Below are 19,954 nucleotides of genomic sequence, written 5' to 3' on the forward strand. Positions count from 1 at the left end.
TCATGTAATTCTGTACATATAATCACAATTGCAAACATGTCGACCTTCACTTGATGCGTGTCGTGTTCAGTGCAAAGTTTTCGAATGCCTCGTCGATAAACCAATTACGAAAGTGACGTAACATAAATCAACTACCTTAATCTAGCCATGAGTCCATATGTTAAGACCAGTCTTGATACCATTTTCAGGAGCTAACCCAGCGTAGAGTGTTCTCGGGTCGAGTCTCCCTGAGTTCGTCCAGCTCTTTCAGAATAATGCATTACCAGGGATAGCCTTGACTGAGAGGGCCACGACGTCGCCACATTCCACAAATTTGCACCAGCTTGGATCTTCTAATGTCCAGTTGATGCGAATCCTTGGGAACTGGGTCCCGCACCTATCGCATGTGGCTTCGACGATTGCGAAAATGGTTGTCAGTCGGTGTGTAGAGGTCTTCGTCAGGAAGATATGCGGTGCTGCTTGTTCGACCCATATCTATCTCTTGAGCGCCATTGTTGTACACTGTCAATCTCTCAAATAACGGCTTCCTGTAAGGAGCTTGTTAGCCACAGAGACTTGACGGTGATATGAACTTACCCAAGACGTCGTAAATAGGCTTTTTCCACCCATGACAGGAACTCAACAATATATACAATCAGCGGGTCATAGCTTAAGATTCGAATTGAGTATGTCTTCTCCTTCGGTTGGAAGAGTAACACCCAAGACAAACGCGGCCAAAGGATGACGATAGTAGGGACCAGGGTACCCAAAACAACTACTCTTCTGGAAAAAAAAGTATCTCAGCATATTGAGATTGCTACATATCGGGCATTCAGGAAAATCCCATTGCTCAAGCGGATCCAACCATCTTTGATGTTAGATTGAGAATTGAGATCCGTAAGGTGTCCCCCAGTCCTTTGAAGAGTGAAGGGGATGATTGCTATACTGGGATCCGGTTTCTAGTACGACAGTAGCACTGAAGCAAGCCCTGAGTTTAGGCGCAGTAGCAATGATGACAACGGCGTGTGGGTTCTGTGAGAGCTTTGGTCTGATGTCGATGAGATGAAATCCTTCTCGGTTTGAAGCTGTCATGGCACGAGCCAACAAATCGGTTCATCGTCCCTGAACTATCAGTGGGCAGATTATGCGGTCGATTAAAGTATAGGGCTGACTGAACATACAAAAGATGATTAGACTCGTGAAAGGATCGCTTGAAGATGCTGTCTTGGTATTAGTCGGCTGTTCTTTTGATAGCTTTGTGCCCGTGCCGACAGCAACACTGCACAAGACAGCAGGAAACTGTCACATTCGAACAATCACGCCTTTTAAATTGATCTAGGCTTGGCTGAGACTCTTGTCCAAAGCGCTTTGCCTCACTTGATTACACTTGTATGAAGATCTTGCCTTTTCCAGCCCCAAAAAGGTGGAAGTATAATATTAGGAAGCTTGCTTCAGTACGGCCTAGGGCACCATGAAGGGTATGCTGTTCACAAACCACCATAAGATAGCAGAATTACAGCTAAAGAAATAGTCAGTGAAATTTCAGCCGACGGGAGAAGGGAAATCCCAGAGCTTCTGGTCAGTCACTGGATCCCTGCGCCATCCATCTCATTAAAGTTGGAACAACCCCACTCCTCCACCCGATATCACACCCGCCCAAGACCCGCGTAGTCTTCCTATGTAGATGATAGCTGGGATAATTCGGGAAATTTTCTCCAATAAAAGCGTTGAAATGCCCGATCTACTGGGTGGGGTCAAAACACGATCAGACACAATGGAACCTTGAGTTGACCACATAACGCGGATACGCTGTGGGGGGTCTTGCCGGGTCTCAAACCTTGCCACCAAAGCTGATGAGCAACGACCCCTTCGGAGGACCGCAACTTTCCAATGCAAAGTTTCACGCGGCTGACGAACCGAAAATCCTAATCCAATCTCGCGTTTGGTGTATATGGGTTGTTGGGCAGCAAATACTGCAAGCCCCAACTTAGATCTCATTCTCCGCTCACGTTATCCGACATGCTTCCTCTTGGGCATATGAGCATGCTTCAATCATTGAACGACGATACGACGGTCGAGGCACATGTCTTCGTTTGCGAACGATGCGACATATCCAAACGCGACTGATCGTAGATAGCTGTAAACACGAACTGAAATTTGTCTTAGGCGGCCGGTGAAATTTGATGAGCGGCCCATAATATCAGACTTCTGATCAGTCATCCTCGCCGGACGCTGTACCATCCAAGAGACCGACAGACATTACCAGGGTCTTACTAGGTTTTATATCACCTATCCTTATAACTATGACCTAGGATGACCATTCTTGACGAAGTCTGACGCCGTCAACGATACAAGATCTCAGGAGCATGTTGAGCATTCCTAGCCTGTAAACTTTGGTTTCACGGCAGGGTCGACTTACTCCGCGGATGACCACTTCATGATTGGACCAGCCAGAGGATCTCTTACACCATGCACGATTCTCTGCACGGGGACCTTGAGCTTATCAGTTCCAAGTAATTCAAACATCTGATGTGACCCGCAGAAAATGAACCCTTGGGATTCCCAATATTCAATACCAAAAGTTTGCAGCATTTGATCAACCGTATCGCAATACTGCTCAATGATCCATATATTCCAGCACTACCGTGAACGTCCCAGTGGGAGGATAAAATGGTTGGCGACCTAGTACTTATCTCTGAAAGACAATTACGTTCCAGAAGCATCAACCTGCCTACTAATACAGCTCTTTTGAATGCGGGTCAAGATTGCTTTGTTTTTGCTCGCGGGTGTTGTGGTGCAGGCGGTGCCTCGTGCCATGGTCACTGAGAATGACGGACTTCTTCATGACTTCGAAGTAAGTAACGGCTGTCGCTGAGTCAAACTGTTCGAATTCATAGACTCACCGTTGGCCAGATGAAGAACTCCATGGAGTCTTCGTCGGAAGGCTCGAGTATGCCGGAGTGGGTTGCACGTTGAAAGGAGAGAGTCCCACTATCCGGCCCAAGCAAGAAAATCAACTGAGCCCAGTGATAATTCTCTGTCTGAAAGTCGCGGAAATTTAATGAATTCTATCCGTTCCGTCCAAGAAGTGCGTACGTATAATTGTCAACTCTTCAAACACAAACCTACAGAGGTATCATGTGCCGTTGACTGACAATGTGTCAGGTTGTACGCATTGGAATTAAAACACAGGACAGATCCGAGAAACTCTTTCCGACCCTCGTTAGACAACTCTCTTAAACTCAGTATTGAATCCTCTATTAAGGCAGCGAATCGAAACGGAGCGACCGAGTACGATCATTGCGACCTGCTATCTTACGGAAGGAAATCGACAATAACATGCCCTTTCCCTTTTTGCTGTCTGGGCTAATTGCTGAGCATTCTGCGACTCAATACTCACGTTCGTTACATAACAACAGAGGACAGCCGGAATGGGCCGTCTGCCAACTGTAATCACTGAACAGGTCACAGTTCTAGCCCTCTTTTTGATAATGTCAAAATGCTAAACACTTGTTTACAAATCGATTTCCGCAGCGAGTCTACTTTGTGACAGAAACGTACCGATTTGATCTTGAGGAAAACCACAAACACCATACCAGAACGCCGGTTTGACTGCTGCTTGCTCACCATAAAGTTGCACCACTACCTTTGCCACATTGGTGTTCTTGAACTGCGTACCAACGCCCTCCATTCAACAACTCGATGTTGCAACAGCTGGCCCTCGACCATTTTCAAACCCGGAATGTGGGGGTTCCTTGTGCATATTGCACAGGCTAAGTCTGATCGCGTTTGCCATTCATACGTGATGATCACTGTACTAAGCTCCTTTGATATCGAAGCTTTCTCTCCCAGTGTTTCTTCAACTCCTGATCGGACGGCATGATCGGCCGGGTTGTGGAGTACATCCGGGCCAGATCAAAACAAGCTTCTCCCTTCCACTACCTAGATAGGAAAGCCCTTGTTCTAAACGAGTCAAACATGGCCAACGTCATCCTTATTCTGCAGCCATCAAGTGTCGTAGCTGCCCCGTGTGACTCAACGTTCGTCTCTTCGAGGAAGCTGGACGAAGCAAAGAGCTGGAGCAGATCGCCTTAAAGCTCAGATCGTGTGAAGCGTAGTGGTTTTCGGATCCGTCAGAGACCTAGTGAAACGAAACAACTTCAGGGGCGCTCGGCCGATATGTTAACCCCGAAAAAGAGAGCTGAGGAGGTTCACCCTCAGTGTCTTTGAAACGTCCTCTTTCTCCGTGCGAGACCGAGACCGTGGAAAGGTCAAAGAACACATGCGTTACGATGCCGCATTTGGTTCCTGTCACACGTTGACAGCGTGCACGGCTTCATCATTACCTGCAGCAATTGGTGATGATCCGAAGCCCTAAGCTGCATCATCTTTTAGAATCTTCCTGTGCCTGGGTGCCCTCCACACCTGCACGCCCAGTCGAGTGAACCATAAGCGAGGGGCTTGATTCCCAAATTTAGGGCATCAGATCTAAACGAATGTTCCGCGGATATGTCAAGCTGTAAATAGCCTAGATGCAAAACACGATGGGATCTGTGATCTTGGCTTGCAGACTAACCGAGCGCACCGACATCATATCATGCGCATGCCGTCCTCGGACACTCGTGCTGAAGCGGGCGGGAAGGACACGACCCGTTACCAAAGGGGCCTCGCCTGGGTTTGTGATAGCAATTCGAGCGGAAACCATGACCACAAGCAGCTGGATCTCATCACATGACCTGAGGAACACTCCATTCTGCTCTTGGTCCGTGTCGGAGGGGGGGGGGGGCCAAGGATACTGATCTCCCGGCTCTCTGGTTTAAAACCCTGGAGGCGACAAGCTCGAAAGCTTGCTCGAGTCAGCCGCAGGGTCTGCCCCCCGATTCCCTTCCCCTTCTTCAGCCCATCTCCCGCCTTCCTTTTTAAGATTGGATCGTTCTTGGGTTTCTTTTCCATTCATCCATACTACCGGAATACACGAAATCTCATCAACATGGTTTACACGGGGAAGCCCTCGGGCGGATGCAAGTTGTGTAGGATAAGAAAGGTCAAGTGCGATGAGGCGAAGCCCTTCTGCATGAGATGCACGAAGTCGAAGAGACACTGCCCAGGCTACGGCCCCGTCGTTCGCGATTCGTCAAAGTCCGCCGACAAATTCAAGAAGATGAGAACAAATAGCACCGATAGCAATATGTCTTCCGCCGACTCATCGACAAAAATTAAGATCGGGTCGCCCGGATACTGTTGCGACAAAACATCGTCATTAAGCCCGCCAAGAAGAAACTCATCCCCATTCAAAATCGGACATGAAGAGGGTGACCTCATCGAATGCTTCAAAAACGTTCCAGGAGGATTGACAAATCCGCTCGACGAGCAAGCCTCGTGTCTCTTTCTCTCCGAATTCGTCAACGTACCTTTGACACCAACAGCTCGGGGCTATTATGCCTTTTTGCCGCGTTTCCTCGGCCGTGGTCAGATCTCAGTCTGCCTTTCAGCTGCCTTCAAGGCAACCTCTATGGCCGCCCTGGCGATGCGACAGTCTAAAGGAGCAAGAGGCCCTGCCCTCCTTCGTGCGCAAGAGCACCATGTGGCCGCTTTACGAGCAGTTGGCCAAGCGATTGCCGATCCCAAGGAGATCGACAGCGATCAAACCCTAGGGGCCGTTCTGATGCTGGCTTTCTACGAGGTAAGCTATCATTATTGTTTTGGCTCTACTCTATGCTGATATATTACAGACATTAATGTCAAAGGACTCAATGAAGGAATACGTCAGCCATCTCAAAGGTGCCGCCAAGATTGTTCAAGTACGTGGCCAGAAGTGCCTAGAGACGGATGAGGGTCGGGAAATGTTCGCCATGACACGCAACCAATGCATATCCGTCCAGAACCTATTCAAAGAGTCGGAAATGTCCGGCTACTCATGGCTACTGTACAATGAGGCGGTTCAGCGTTCGAATCGCGCCACCGTCGACATCAATCTCCTCTGCAACCAACTCCAGCAGGGCGTGGATCGCATCATTGCCCTGGCGAGAAACCCTACAGATGAGACTGTGGACAAGATGCTCGAGCTACTCGAAAAATGCAGGAAACTCGAAGACGAGTTCAGAAAGCTCAGCGAGAATCCGAATCCGCAGTGGAAAGTCGAGGTCGCCGAATGGGTCTTTGACCGAACCGACGAAGAACTCGACACCGAGCCCACGTTTGACGGCCAAGTGTACAAGTTTTTCAACTTACCCATGGCTGTGTTACATTTGGTCACATGGTGTTCTCACCTCAACCTCATTACGACGATGATCCGCGCCAGCTCATGGTTAGCATCGGCTGGTAGAGAAGGCTTGAGCGACTACGACGAGTACGGCGATCTGGTTCAGTCCGCGAGCGCCCGGGTAGCGAACATTGTTTCAGCAGTCCCGTATTTTTGCAGTTGGAACGGGTACGGCGTCATTGTTTCTCAGTTCCCCTGCGGCACGACAAAGCCAGACGATCCGCTCAAGGGGGAGGCCGGTCTCATTGTCATGTGGCCGCTCGCTATGGCCTTGAAGAGCGACTACGCCACGCCAAGACAGAGACGGTATTTGAGGGGCCGCCTCCGTTACATTGCAGACGTATCTGGTATCAGTCAGGCCAGGTTTTTAATGAACGAAATTTGATATGACGATGGCTGAAACGACATTTTGGGTGTAATTGTACGTGGTAAGATTCAGGCAGGGTTGGCAAGATGGCGTCGGCTACTTTGAGCATAATGGTTTGAGGCGCATATAAGGTTACATTGCGGGAGTTGGGATACCGAACCTGGGCGGCTCCAGTTATCAGACTGATTTTGAGGAGTGATACCATATTTAGTGACGATACGTGTAAAACCGAGACGAATAAAGTACAGAATTGTTTAGTGCGATTGAATGTCTATTCCAATAGCTTCATCCAGCACCCAGTAAGACGGCATTTGCGAGCCTTCGGCTTGCGTTGCAGCCTTAAGTGTCATTCTTCTAAGATCCCTCAGCAATCGGTCAGCCGACAAAATAAATGATACCAAATCATCGCCAGAGAACCTGTTTCTGAGAACATGAGAGATCACGATATTTCTCCAAGCGGCAATGTGCCGTGCCCTGTGCTGGTCTCTTGTTGGGGCTAGACCTCTTTTAGGGGTTTCATCCCATCGTCTCTGGTACCGCCTAGCGTTTCGAAGTGGGAGCCAAGTCCTGACGCTATTTAGACTTTGGAACCAACAAACAACTTGAAGTCTCCACACACTCGGCAGTATGAAGCGCGCACGGAGTAGAAACACGAACCAATGTCAACATCACCTCATAAATTGAATGACCAGCTGTATGCCCAGTCGAATACTCTCCCTCGGTTGTTTTTCATCAGATATATAAAGGAGCTACCCGCTTGTATCAAGGTCACAGTATGGTCCCTCAGAACGGGGGAAAATTGGTGTTTGTCCAGCCGCCTATTATTGTGGGTAGTCAACTCAGCAGTACGAATATCCTGTCAGGATTTCGATGATTGTATCAGCTTTCATTTAAGACTTGACAGAATGGGGTCAAGTCATAATCATAATGAGTACTGCGTCATGTTCTGAGAAACCACTGAGTTCGTCACAAGCATTCTGGCTCAGTCTTACAACGGACCGTCGGTGGGTTAGATCGGCCGTACATACATGGGATGATGGAAGATCCTATGAGCGTTGGCTATTCCCGCTGTGCTCCTTCGTTCGCGCCCTCAAGCGGATGCAGGGACTAGCATGTGTGCAACAAAGCGGTTCCCGCCGAAGTAGATCACCGGGCGGGTAGCAGCTTGTTCCCCAATGCAACCGCGGTCTGAATTATGCTAGTCATGGCTTGCGTACTCGACGACGGTCTATCCCATCGAATCGAGTACGAGTTGACGTCAAGAAAGGTCCCTCCAGGTTTTCTCCAACTTGACGGTTTTGAAAAGCATTCTATACATGCATGCAAAAATATTAGAAATAAGGTCAGAGTATGATACGTCACGCTATTATGCCTCACTTGAGAACGTCTTCGTATACTGACGATAACACGCACATAACGGAACAGGCAGTCCCTAAGAATTAATCATCATCCGGCCTAGTCAAAGCATTTCAGAGTCTTCCAGTGAAGTCAAGCAATTCGCGACAGAGTTTGATGGCATTTATCTTCTTATCCCCAAACAACTTGATGCCCAATCTATATATTACCGCTAATAAAATCAACAGAAGCTAACAGTCTAATAAGTCCCATGCCCATACTTCTGCCGCCAGTCCAAGTTCTCCCGGAAAGTCTTCCAATCCACCGGCTCCGTTGTTCCAATCACCTGTGCCTTCACCGATCCACCATCCTTGTCATACCAGACTCCATTAAAACAACGAGTCTCATGCAGCGTAACATGAGAATCAAAAACATCCCGAGAACAATCACACGTGATAATCTCCCGCTTCACACTAGAAGCCCTATTCAGCGGAAACAACATCTTCAAAACATCGGGCAAGATACCCGGATCACCCCGCTTCATGACCATGTCGATCGGGATATCCTCGCCAAACAGCAAAAACACCCGAAAGGAGGTGCGCACGCCGTCAGCATGCTCCTTCCTGACGCCAATGCTGGCCATCTTCCTGTAGAGTTTCGTGGGCAGTGTGCCGTGGTGCGGGTCGAACCAGTTCGTGATGATGTTGTTAAACTCGTCCGCTTTGACGCAGAAGTCAAAGGTGCATTCGATCATGACGAGTCGGCGGCAGTGCGAGGGCTCGACCTTGTTGGATTCGCAAAAGTGGCGCTGGTATTTGCCGTTGATGGCTCTTTCCATCTTGATCTTCACGCCGCTAAGGACCTTGCCGATGATGGATATCTTCCTTTCGGCGGGCATCTTGTCTGGTTGGTTCTCAGGTACTGGGGTGAGGTGTCTTGAGAGTGAAGGGGATGGATTGTTCTGTAAACGAAGCTGGATTGATTTGAGGTGGCAAATTGGTTCTTGGGTCTGTTTGTATGTATGTTGATGAAGTTTGAGACAGGAGATGAGGTTCATCTTGTGTCTTCATATACAGCTGCAACATCATGAGGCTGCTCGTTCTAAATATGACAATGAAGAGAAAGATCTCTTAGTTGCACAATGATATTGAGCCGATGTCAAAGGAGAGCATCAACCAATTCTTCACAAGTCTGCGTAAACACAATACGAAGAATAGTCCTGGGCTTTGTCAACCTACGATAATGCCCACAAAGTCTTTGAGGTCTTTGAGTTACAGAAGATAATGCCATTGCACTCCACTCAGCTATGTGTTCCTGTTCGAGGCAAGTTGAGGAAGGCGTTTTCATTGACAGCACAGCGTGGATATACACTCAGCAAAGCCAAGGCGTGAAAGAATGTGAATGAACGAAATAATGCTGTTCAAGGTGCAGACTGAACACAATTCTTTTTCTGAAATAGACAATCTGCATGCATTTCAGAGTAAATTTCAAGTGACAGGACTTAGGTAGTCAACACTGCACTTAAAGCGACTTCAACAACCAACTTAACACACCATACAATCAAATTTCAGAATATCGCTCACAATCAACTCAACTTAAACCTCACAGTTGATTGATTGCGTTGCATGTGAGTAAAGCATCGCAGCTAATGTAGCGAGCTCAAGCTTGATACGTGTCGAACCACGTCTGGAGTTGATTTCCCTACCCAGAGTCTCTTCTTCATTCCGGCGAAGCTCATGTGCTGCCACACGAGGTTAATCAAAGAGAGGAGATATTGACAACAAGAAGTTGGATATTTTATGTTGGATATTTTATGTTGGATATCTTTCAACCATGTAAATTCAAAAGGTGTAGAGTCTGATAGTCCTTCACACCTGGTGTCGGGATGTGGCGAACAAATAGGAATGCTTCCGATAGGATCGCCTCCTCACAATAGTCTAAAGATTTCATGCGTGAACCATACAAGATTCGTATCTTGCTTCGCCTGAAGCTTGGCCACTCATCGCATCTGTTGCAGTGCGAACCCGAACCAGGTACAGAACCGTGCAGACTTGGCAGGTAAGCTTCCGGACCCGAGGAAGCTTCCGATTTTCCATCTCACCTTACCTACCTTAGATAGGAAAGTAGAGTAACGTTCGACTTGAACTAAGTTGGCTGCACTCATACTTTGTGTGTGATTTCGAAAAAAAAAAGAGAGGGGGGGAAAGCGCAAGGCTTACGATGATCTAAATGACACTTGCCAAGTCAGTAAGGCTGACGTGTTTGTGCAGCCCGCCGGCTCACGCTGCAGGGCTACTACTGTCTTGGATGTACGCGCCAACGCGGCGGTTCGCATGTAACGACTAGTAAGGTCAGGTTTGATCGCCCGTTTGTGGGGTAATTGAAGCTGCAAGACGGGAAACATGCTCCCGCCTACGCGCCTGGCCGCATTGCCAACTCATCCCACATATCTGCCATGACATGTAATCCCACGACAGGCGCGCCTTAGCTGAAGAGTGGCGATGCCGCTTATTCTCGACAGTCTTTAATACCATACCACGAACCCACTTGTGTGATTCTTTTCTTTCATGCGACGGGGCCTTCATACTGTCCGAAATTCCGTCTGAGCTGTTGGAGAACTGTGACGCATCAACCCGACGTGTTCGTTGCGTGTCATGCTCGAGGTCTGAGCACCGAGCCAGCGGGAACGCCTCAGTTACCAACCACCGCCACACCCAACCTAGATAATCGATTGGCAGCCTCTTTCAAGTTGACCTGGTTGATTTTGATGCCAGTCGTGTAGGTAGGAGCTCCTTAGTTGACAAGCGATCATGAGAAGCCTTTCAACCTTCCTCTCGCTGCTGCGCCTGGCAGAATGGGTAACGCCAGCCCAAAGCGAGGCAACACCATCAAGCAACACGGCCGCGAAGCCGTGCTCCCCCGACACCTTTGTATTCCCCACGGAGCTCGAGCGCGCAAACCTCGTGGGCATAACAGCGGCCGAGGTCAGAGACCTGACGTTCAACCCATTGACACCAGAGGGTCGCGCAGCCATCCCGCCGACGGGTGTCAGCTTCTGCAACGTGACGGTCAAGTACGTCCACACGGGCTTCGAAGACGTCACGCAGGTGCAGATATGGCTTCCATCTGCCGAGGCGTGGAACGGACGGTTCGTGGGCGTCGGAGGAGGAGGGTACTCGGCCGGGCAGTTTGGGAGCGAAAAGGTCGTTGCGACGCTGGCGCAGGGATATGCGAGTATGTTTTCAGTCATTGATTCCTCTCTGCTCGCGGGTGCTCTTGCTGGAATTTCAGACGGGTGAGCGCAGACTAACGGGGCGATAGCAAGCTCAACGGACGCCGGGCACGATCATACGACGTGGGAAGAGGCGCCTTGGGCGTTGAAGAAAGATGGCACGGTCAATGAGCGATTACTCGTGAACTACGCCCACGTCTCGGTGCACGACATGACCATCATCGCCAAGTCGATTGTAACGCAATACTACTCTCGGACGCCAGAGTACTCGTACTGGAGCGGTTGCTCGACGGGTGGCCGGCAGGGCGTCATCGAAGCGCAGCGATATCCGGGAGACTACGACGGCATCCTCTCCGGTGCACCGGCCGTGAACCAGCCAAGTCTCATCATCAGCACGTACTGGCCTCAGTTCGTGATGAACCAAAAGGGGGTGTACCCGCATATCTGCGAACTGATTCTCATGACGCAGTTCGCGATCGACGCATGCGACGAGCTTGACGGCGTAAAGGACAACATCATTGCGGACCCAGATAAGTGTGCATTCGATCCGGCAAGCGTTGTCGGCAAGGAGCTCGATTGTGGGAACATGAAGATGGTCATGTCGGCCGCAGCAGCTGATGTCGCGCGGGAGATCTGGCGGGGCCCACACGGCGCGGACGGGAAACCGCTCTGGCTGCCAAAGGGGTATCCAGTCGGCGCACCCTTCACAGGCCGCTTCGGGCTCGGTAACACAAACTGCAGTGTACCGGACGCGCCGTGCGTCGGTCGGCCATTCCAGATGTCGGTGGCATGGATCCGCAACCTCGTGCACAAGGACCCGAGCTACGACGTTAACGGCATGACGTTTGCCGATCTTGAGGCGGCATATGAGACTAGCAGGCGGGAGTTTGACAGCATTATCGGGGCAAACAATCCAGACTTGTCCGAGTTCAAGAGACTTGGGCGTAAGATGATTAGCTGGCACGGGCTGGCCGACGAGTGTGTAACGATGCGCACGTCGAGGGACTATTACGACCGGGTGCTGGCGGTGGACGCTGCCGCGGATGGGTATTATCGCCACTTTGAAGCGCCGGGAGTGTACCACTGCTATGGGCTGAATGGAACGTTTTACCCGCTGAAGGGGTTGGAGACGCTGCGAGCTTGGGTCGAGGAGGGGAAGACGCCGGCTGTGATGGACGGGTTTAAGCTAAGCGGAGGCAACGATAGCGCGGCGCCGACGAGACCGTTGTGCGCATATCCCGCGACTGTCAAGTTTGTCGGTGGCGATGCGGATAAGAAGGACTCGTGGATCTGCGAGAAGCGATCAGCAAGTTGCCCGAAGCCAGAGTGGAACAGGGACGAGTTGTAGTGTTGGAGTCATGTAGTGGAGGATTGTGTTCCATGTCCGGCGTAGTAATTTGAATAGCGTCCTATCGGTAGAGAAAAATAATATCATGATTTCGTGGAATGGAAAGCCGTGGATGCATGATAGAACTGTGGTCTTGTTGCCTTCCGGAGGGTTCTCCCGGAGTGTGGTCCGCCAATGGCAAATCGGCACCTTGGAGGTACTGTGTGCCCAGTATACTTCCGGAGGAAAAGGCCCGCTGAGAAAGACGCTTATCTCAGCTTAGAATGCTTACTTAAGAATCTCTCGAAAAACCCCGACACCCGCAGAAAAACGTGACTCCACCACGGCGAACCGAGGTGGTCCCACTGGGCCATCGGCGTCCCCAAACCCGAATTTCCCAGTTTTTCAGGGTCCAATCCCCCGCCAGTGGTCCCCCCATGGCGCCCCCCTCTCCCGTGCTACTGGCCCACCCCCTTGGCCCCTCTCTGCTGACTTTAGCATCTTTTGCCGCCTCTGCTTTTTCCCCTTGTTAGCAAATTCCCATGCGCAAGCCGCAAAAGGCCGCAAAAAACATTCGCCACCTCTCACAAAGGGCCCGACGCCAACTTTCCCTCTTAAAACCACCCTCCTTTCGATCGTTCTCGATCCCCATTCCTCGCTCCATGTCCGAAGATCGAGCCTCAACACCACCGATCTATCAGCCCTCCTCGACATCCTGGACAAACCACCACACACAACCAACACTCGTACCATTTGCCCTGCACGGCCGGCCAGCAGTGCCAGCCTGTGCTTCTGTCGCTGTCGCTGCGACCTGACCAGCCCGCCGTGGTCCCCGACGCTGCCGCAGCCGCTACTGCTGCCTGTCGCACCGCACCGTCCAGCTCCATGACCTTTGCGTCTGCGGACCTGCTCCGATCGCTCCGGGTCTAGACCCCCGGCCTTGTTCAATTCGTTCGGCCTCGACTCCAGGCCTTATCTATTATTTCGTCTCGTCTCTGGGGATTACGGCCCCTCTCTGCCGGGTGCGTTCTCTCCGTGCTTGGCCGGCCCTTGGGCCACCGCTCCGATTGATGCCTTCCGGCCCCTCCAACCCACGATCCGCTTCCACCCCGAAATCAGGGTCGTCGCCCGCTGGCGCCCATGGCCCGACTGCTATCAGTACCGGCAGTGATGGCCAAGACGAACCCGGGTCTCCCAATAGGGTCTCTTGGAATCATCTTCGTCAGGGCGAGAGTCATCAGCGCGTAAGTCTATTTTACCTTCCATTCTGCCCTCCTTCCCCTTCCACATCCGTCCCTTATCGGGTGACCTTATCGGGCCCACCCGTCGTCTCTATTGGAACATACCTAACTTCATTATCTCGTGGGCAACTTCACCCTCGTCATGTCAATGCAGTAATTCCTCTCTCTGACCTCTCGATTCCTTAGATCCGTCATGGTGCCCAGCAATTACTTCGCCTAACCGGCAGATTCCCCGCCCACAATGCTGCCAGCCCTGAAGGAGGCTATAATGCCTCCAACGATCACGCCTTACCCACCGAGCACGACTTGCGTGCCATGTCAAGATTATCCCACAGCATCGCCCGCGACATACACGAGATCAGGACCCTGCAAAGGGAAGATCCCAACGCCCACAAGCGCAGGTCGGGGGCCGAGGGTAGTAGTGAACAGCAACAGCTCGCCGCGGCCAGGAGCCACGCCGGGAACAGCGGCAGTCCCCCAGGACGCAGGCATCGCCGCAAGACGATTGATTTCTCGTGTCACAAATGTCACCGCGTCGATACCCCGGAATGGCGGCCTGGTCCCGACGGTCCCAGTACGCTGTGTAATGTCTGCGGACTGATTTACGCCAAACGCGAGCGCAAGAAAGAGGAATCGACGATGCCCACCTTTGGATCTCGCTAACTTTCTCATAAATCTTTTCCTTATAATTTCTCTTCTTATTCTTCTTCTTTTCTTTATCTCTTTCCTCACCATTTACACTAAGCTACGTCGACGGATATATGGGGCAGAAAGAGCAATCTATGATCGGTTCTGAAAAATGGAATGACGAGACGGCTGCAAGGCGTTGGAAGCTGCTTTTAGGCATTGATACCCAACATGATGAGATGGATATGGACTACTTTTCTTTTGATTTTTTTTTTTTTTTTCTCTATCCTATTGGGAGACCTTACTTCGGCTGGTGTTTGGCGCAACGGACAGGTGGATTATGAGATATACCCGACCAAAGAATCAAATCAAATTTGCCTTCTATCACTACTACTACCTATTATGCCACACCGCGACGCATCGCAACGTTACTCTAAAGTGTGGGTAAAGTGGCTGAAAAGTAGCAGACGATCTCCATGTCTCGTTGAGGCTCAGGCGGTATCGTTTCTTCTCAACAGATCTTGCCCCCGTTGACAGCTAGGCGGAAGCAAGGGCTGACCCGTGTCTGACCATCGACATCGAGTGTCTGACTTTAGCTCATCCGCATTCGACACACAGCGACGCAGCTGGTGGATGCTATTTTGACAGACAAAGGCAGAAATGCCCCTCCCGCCCGAAGCTAGCTCCCTCCCCCGCTCCTCTCGTCCTGTACCTCAATCTGCCTAGTCTGCGGCAGGTCGCGGATGAGCCGGGGTGAAGCTGTGCAAGCACAAGGCAGCTGTGCGGCGGCGGCGGCGACGACTGCTCAGCTCCACAGCTAACAGCATAATGTCTCCGGTGAGCCGCGCCGAGGGGGAGGGATGCGGGGAAGGTGAATGAACCCACACGGCAGATCACTCACGAGGTCACTCTTCCAAAAACCATCGCAAAACACAACGCTTTCACGTCAGCCCACCGGCCAGGTTTCCCCCAACTTTCCCTGTTTCCCCAAAGAACCACCATCGACATGACTGGTCGAATAGGCTCCGTAACCGATGTTGCATGCAGCTATGCCAGGCAACATTTTCGGAGGGGGAAAGCTCGTATTCACCATGCTTAAAATGTTGTCTTGAACCTCCTGACCATCATCCCCCAAAGTTCCCGATTGAGGGGCGGAGTGACCTCAGTCAACCTACTTTGCCGAGATACAAGTTCGTGTTCGTCTGTTGACATCGTGGCATTGTCACATCGGTTCGTGTAGTCTGGGGCTTGTCTTGGAGGTTAAGTCTATTTTACGTAGGGTAGGATGATCTTTAGTCAGAAGTTCCTTCATGACAGAGGCGGCAGGGCAGAGTTTCTCAGAGGTTAGAGGTCTCATGAGCGCTCATTTAGGAAATATCGTGACATTCTCAATCTGATCGACGCTCGTATCTAGAATCTTGGTCTCTGTGCCGTCGCCCGGCAGCTGAGACCCTTGAGACTTTCATGACAACATAGCATGACTTCACTTGGAACTTCTGCGAAAAGGCGGTCACCGACTGGATATATATATCACAGATAGACTCTCGCATCAAACCTCTTGAACAGCATCAGCCTCAACTTCATTGCGATAACATAACCACAATTCATTAAAACCACGAAGGTCTCAAGCCAGAGACAATCCTCAGCCTTCCAGAATCTACCAAATTTCCACTCAAGCACACAATTCCCCAGCCTCCAACATGCATCTCACCTCCCTCCTCATCCCCCTCCTCGCCGCCGCAACCCAGACCGCAGCCCTCGGCAAAGCAACAGTCGTAAACAACTGCGCAACCGAAGTCTCCCTCTGGTCCGTCGGCGGCGACGTCCGCGCCGCCGGACCCCTGGCCGCAAAGGGCGGCTCCTACAGCGAGACCTTCACCCGGGACCCGACCACCGGCGGCCGGGCCCTCAAAGTCACCCGCGCGCGCGACGGCCTGTACACCGGCGCGCCGCAGCTCGTGTACGCGTATAACCTGGACGGCGCGGGAGTATGGTACGATTTGAGCACCGTGTTCGGGGACGGGTTCAAGGGGAGCAAGATTGTTGTGGCGAGTCGGCTTGCGAGTTGTCCTGCTATTGTGTGGGAGGGCGGTGTTAGTCCCGGGGGTAGTCAGGTTAAGGTTTGTACGGCGGATCAGGATGTTGTTTTGACGCTTTGTGCTTAGGGGGTTTGGTTGAGATGGCGGAGGTAGGGTGAGGAGGGGGAGGTTGCATGTGGTGTTGATGAAGAGGCTGAACTTGAGGACGACGAGAGTGTGATTACATGCCTGCATAGTTTCAATGTTTAATGTTTTACCAACATCCTTTCTAATCATATTTTGCCAAGATTTGGATACATGTGGCTACGGCTTATACGGCATCGACTATCTTCAAGCTCAACCTTCAAGCCAGGTGGTAACGTTCAAATACACTCATTGGTCACGCTAGCGGGAAACACTTGTGTCATTGTGACTGATATGTAGCAAGGTATGTACTATCTATTTATGAATTGAACCTATGATACCATGAGCAACACATACTGCCCGTCTACCTGTGTTACATTGGGAATGGTAACCGAGTTGTCTGGCAAGATTCCAATGATCTCCCCGGCCATAAGTTGAAACGGTACTTCGGCAGTAGTCCCAAGTGCTTTCTTTGCCACCCTGACAGGGGCAGGCTGAACAAATCCCCGAACGGCGGAAAGCATTGAAGGATTAACTAGATACCAGACTGTCAGTTCACGGGTTACATCATGTATTGCTGATGGCGTTATTTGCAAGAGCACTTACACGGAAACTTCATATCTGCGAGCATAGGAGCGCCAGGTGAACTCGAGTTGACAACCCACGCGAAACTGTTAACCGGCACCAACCCGGGCGGAACAGCCTGCGGCGAAATCCCATTCACGATATCAATGTTGATGCCCATGTCGGTACTCGGCACAACGCTCAGCCTCAAGCCGTCGATAAACTCGGCTTCCTGTCGATTCCCCGCCGTGACGTTGACCGTTCTCGTAGCTCCCTGACCATACTGCACGAACTCGTTGGCCGTATCCACCGTCTGGCGCCCAAGCAGGATATACTCGCCCTGAAGCGACGTCATCTTGATGATCCGAGTATTGTTCTCCTCTCTATGCACGTTGCGCGTCGCATCGTTGACGATCCAGCTTCGTTTGTCACCGGCCAGCGTACCGACGTAGGTGTTGCTCTCTTGTATGCCGATCGCGGCGAGAGCAGCCGGGTCGTAGGGGATCTCGATCTTGGCGATGAGGTCGTTTGCCGACTCGTTGAGGCTGATGACGTACGAGTAGTTCTGGAGGGCCATGAAGGGACCGCCAGTGGTGCCCGTCACGAAGTTGCCCGGCAGCGGGGTGAGGTTCTGTTGGACGACCAGCGTGCGATTTTTGGGTGAGAAGAGGTCTAGAGCTAAGCCGTCCTGGAAATCCTGGTCGGTTCTTTCCATCTGATGGACGTTGTCTTTAGCAAATGGAAGTCGAATTTTGGGATGATGGAAAGGGCACTTACACTGCCGAGGACGTTGATAGGGTCGCCAAACTTTGCCTTGTCTGCTGCGTCCTGGCCGAGGACCAGGATCGCAGCGATGGCGAGCCACGGCCCGAAGAGCCTCGCGTGGAAGGGAACCCGACACATTGACTTGCTGGAAGATTGATATCGAAAGACGGATCAACTGTAATATCAAGAGACTGATTGGTACAAAGAATTAAGATTTGATGGCCGGCCGAACATGATATTATACCTCCTCAACCAATGGTCGAAAGAAGACTCATGAACAAATCATTTCATCCCCTGTTCAGGGGTCAGTCACCCGAAACCACAGCCGAACCCGTGAGCTAGACTGAAAATGCAAGTTCATGAAGCTTTACTCGCGTCCATGATCTCGTGAATACCAATAATTCGAGGCAACCTTTCGGCCGAGCTGCCGAGGCCACCTCGATTTCCGAGCAGGAGAACCGAGACCGACGCTGTGGTCACACTTTAATGTAAGGGGACCAGGCCTTTGGTAGGCACTCTAAGTCTCTATGAGTCCGGGTCCCGCCTCCGCAGGGCGCTTTGCGGGGGACTTTTAAAACAAGCTTTAGGATCTACTGGGCCTGGTCTAGAACAGAGTTTAGCGTCAAACCAATGATACAGTCGAGTATTAATAAGTTCAGATGAAGTCCAAACCCAACGTCAGCTCTGCACGTTTGACTCTTCTTTTCAGACGTAGGGGTTCATCCGTCTTTACCGATGAGTATTCATTTTAGGTCGCTCGCTACTGTTTATTGTGGCTGTCCTTTCATGCTCACTTTCAAATATGCAGTGTAGCGGCACAGCCACTTTGCCCATTGGAACTGGGAAGTCTTGCAGTCATTCCCGGCTTCGTTGGCATATAGGGCGTCCTAGGCGTTTCATGTTGTGATCCGACAAGCCCCAATAATACCATCCCACTGGCAGGGTCGGCCTATCCGAATGTGACTTCTACAGCGCAGGATCTAGACTAACGTTCGCAAAGTCTACCTTGGGCAATCTTCAACAGGACTGAAGCCAGTAGCAGGGCGACATTCTCTCCTCCTGCATTACGTTCTCCCCAGCAAGAAATGCTCGGTGGGAGAAATGCACATGTCTCTCGTCCAAATTTCCCCGGACCCTGTCATTAAGCGTCAACTTACCAATGGTGCGGTAGCGAATCGTGTACTAGTTGGGTATTGATGGACTTTACTGTGATGAGTTCTGAATAAGCATACCTCGGTCAGGATGATATTGGACGAGGTAGCTTGGATGAAAAGATCGAGCTTGTCTCTGTCTAGTCTTGAGCCTTATTCACCTCGCACGAGTTAGTCCATTGTCACTCCACAGTCTGCCGATGGCTCGGTCTTTCCCTCGTGGAATATGGCTTGATAGAGCAGACTAAGGACACGATTGACTCTCATACTTAGGTACGTTACGGAAGCACCCCCATCCGTCCGCACAGCACCCGACGCCCCTATAGGCGACCCCTCTATGCCAAATCGGATTTCAAAGATGATACCCTGATGGAAACAACTTGATCAAGGGAGTAGCAGTGGATCACACAGATAGACATACGTGAGCCGGAAGTGTCGCGTAAAATGACCATATTGAGCGTTGAAAATCAGCCTTGCGTCCTACTTTCAGGTCTGTGCTTGCCAGATTAAGAAGCAAATCCGGCGGTTCAACGTATTGGAAACCAGTAGGCGACAGATTTGGCGCACCTCAAAGCCCAAAAGCAAGATGAGGTTTGAAGGAGCTGATAGCGCTGACTACTTTAAGCAGTGTCGATGTTTCTATTCCATCGATTAACACCAAACGCTCAGGGCCCTCAGCGTACATCTTGATGGCGCCTGTTGACTACTGAAGCTATTGCATGTGGTAGAAGTCGGTAGTTGTGTAAGTGTTTATTTCTATTGGAGCTCGCATCACATCAAGCACCTACGCAAGATTTTGAGTGAATACGGTGAACGTTGATTAAATCCATTTCCCTGACAGCGGCATCCGCCTGATGTGGTAGAGAAGATCCAAAGTTAGCCCAGCGTCGCAATGGTGATGTTTTCCACACAAGCCTCTGCCTAGCCCACGTTGCTGTCCGG

General features: G+C 51.0%; 6 protein-coding genes across 6 annotated transcripts; 4 read left to right on the top strand and 2 right to left on the bottom strand.

Annotated features, from left to right (window-relative positions):
* Positions 1 to 4,969: 4,969 nt before the first annotated feature.
* CPAR01_05690 (uncharacterized protein) lies at positions 4,970 to 6,626 on the top strand (the record flags this gene model as incomplete). Its single annotated transcript, XM_060489966.1, has 2 exons — positions 4,970 to 5,662; positions 5,712 to 6,626. 2 exons carry the CDS (start codon positions 4,970 to 4,972, stop codon positions 6,624 to 6,626), a joined length of 1,608 nt encoding a protein of 535 aa, XP_060351432.1.
* Positions 6,627 to 8,202: 1,576 nt separating this feature from the next.
* CPAR01_05691 (uncharacterized protein) lies at positions 8,203 to 8,841 on the bottom strand (the record flags this gene model as incomplete). Its single annotated transcript, XM_060489967.1, has 1 exon — positions 8,203 to 8,841. The coding sequence occupies one exon, from the start codon at positions 8,839 to 8,841 to the stop codon at positions 8,203 to 8,205; it is 639 nt and encodes a 212-aa protein (XP_060351433.1).
* Positions 8,842 to 10,753: 1,912 nt separating this feature from the next.
* On the top strand, positions 10,754 to 12,523 carry CPAR01_05692 (tannase and feruloyl esterase; the record flags this gene model as incomplete). Its single annotated transcript, XM_060489968.1, has 2 exons — positions 10,754 to 11,177; positions 11,265 to 12,523. 2 exons carry the CDS (start codon positions 10,754 to 10,756, stop codon positions 12,521 to 12,523), a joined length of 1,683 nt encoding a protein of 560 aa, XP_060351434.1.
* Positions 12,524 to 13,572: 1,049 nt separating this feature from the next.
* CPAR01_05693 (uncharacterized protein) lies at positions 13,573 to 14,406 on the top strand (the record flags this gene model as incomplete). The annotated part of the gene is made up of 2 exons (XM_060489969.1): positions 13,573 to 13,746; positions 13,930 to 14,406. The coding sequence occupies 2 exons, from the start codon at positions 13,573 to 13,575 to the stop codon at positions 14,404 to 14,406; spliced, it is 651 nt and encodes a 216-aa protein (XP_060351435.1).
* A 1,571-nt stretch (positions 14,407 to 15,977) lies between these two features.
* Positions 15,978 to 17,999, bottom strand: CPAR01_05694 (uncharacterized protein; the record flags this gene model as incomplete). The annotated part of the gene is made up of 4 exons (XM_060489970.1): positions 15,978 to 16,712; positions 16,910 to 17,067; positions 17,139 to 17,811; positions 17,874 to 17,999. 4 exons carry the CDS (start codon positions 17,997 to 17,999, stop codon positions 15,978 to 15,980), a joined length of 1,692 nt encoding a protein of 563 aa, XP_060351436.1.
* On the top strand, positions 16,071 to 16,535 carry CPAR01_05695 (Bys1 family protein; the record flags this gene model as incomplete). The annotated part of the gene is made up of 1 exon (XM_060489971.1): positions 16,071 to 16,535. One exon carries the CDS (start codon positions 16,071 to 16,073, stop codon positions 16,533 to 16,535), a length of 465 nt encoding a protein of 154 aa, XP_060351437.1.
* Positions 18,000 to 19,954: the final 1,955 nt, after the last annotated feature.

This window comes from Colletotrichum paranaense (assembly GCF_030867605.1).
Source record: "Colletotrichum paranaense strain IMI 384185 chromosome Unknown Scaffold_4.1, whole genome shotgun sequence".
Taxonomy (NCBI): Eukaryota; Fungi; Ascomycota; class Sordariomycetes; order Glomerellales; family Glomerellaceae; genus Colletotrichum; species Colletotrichum paranaense.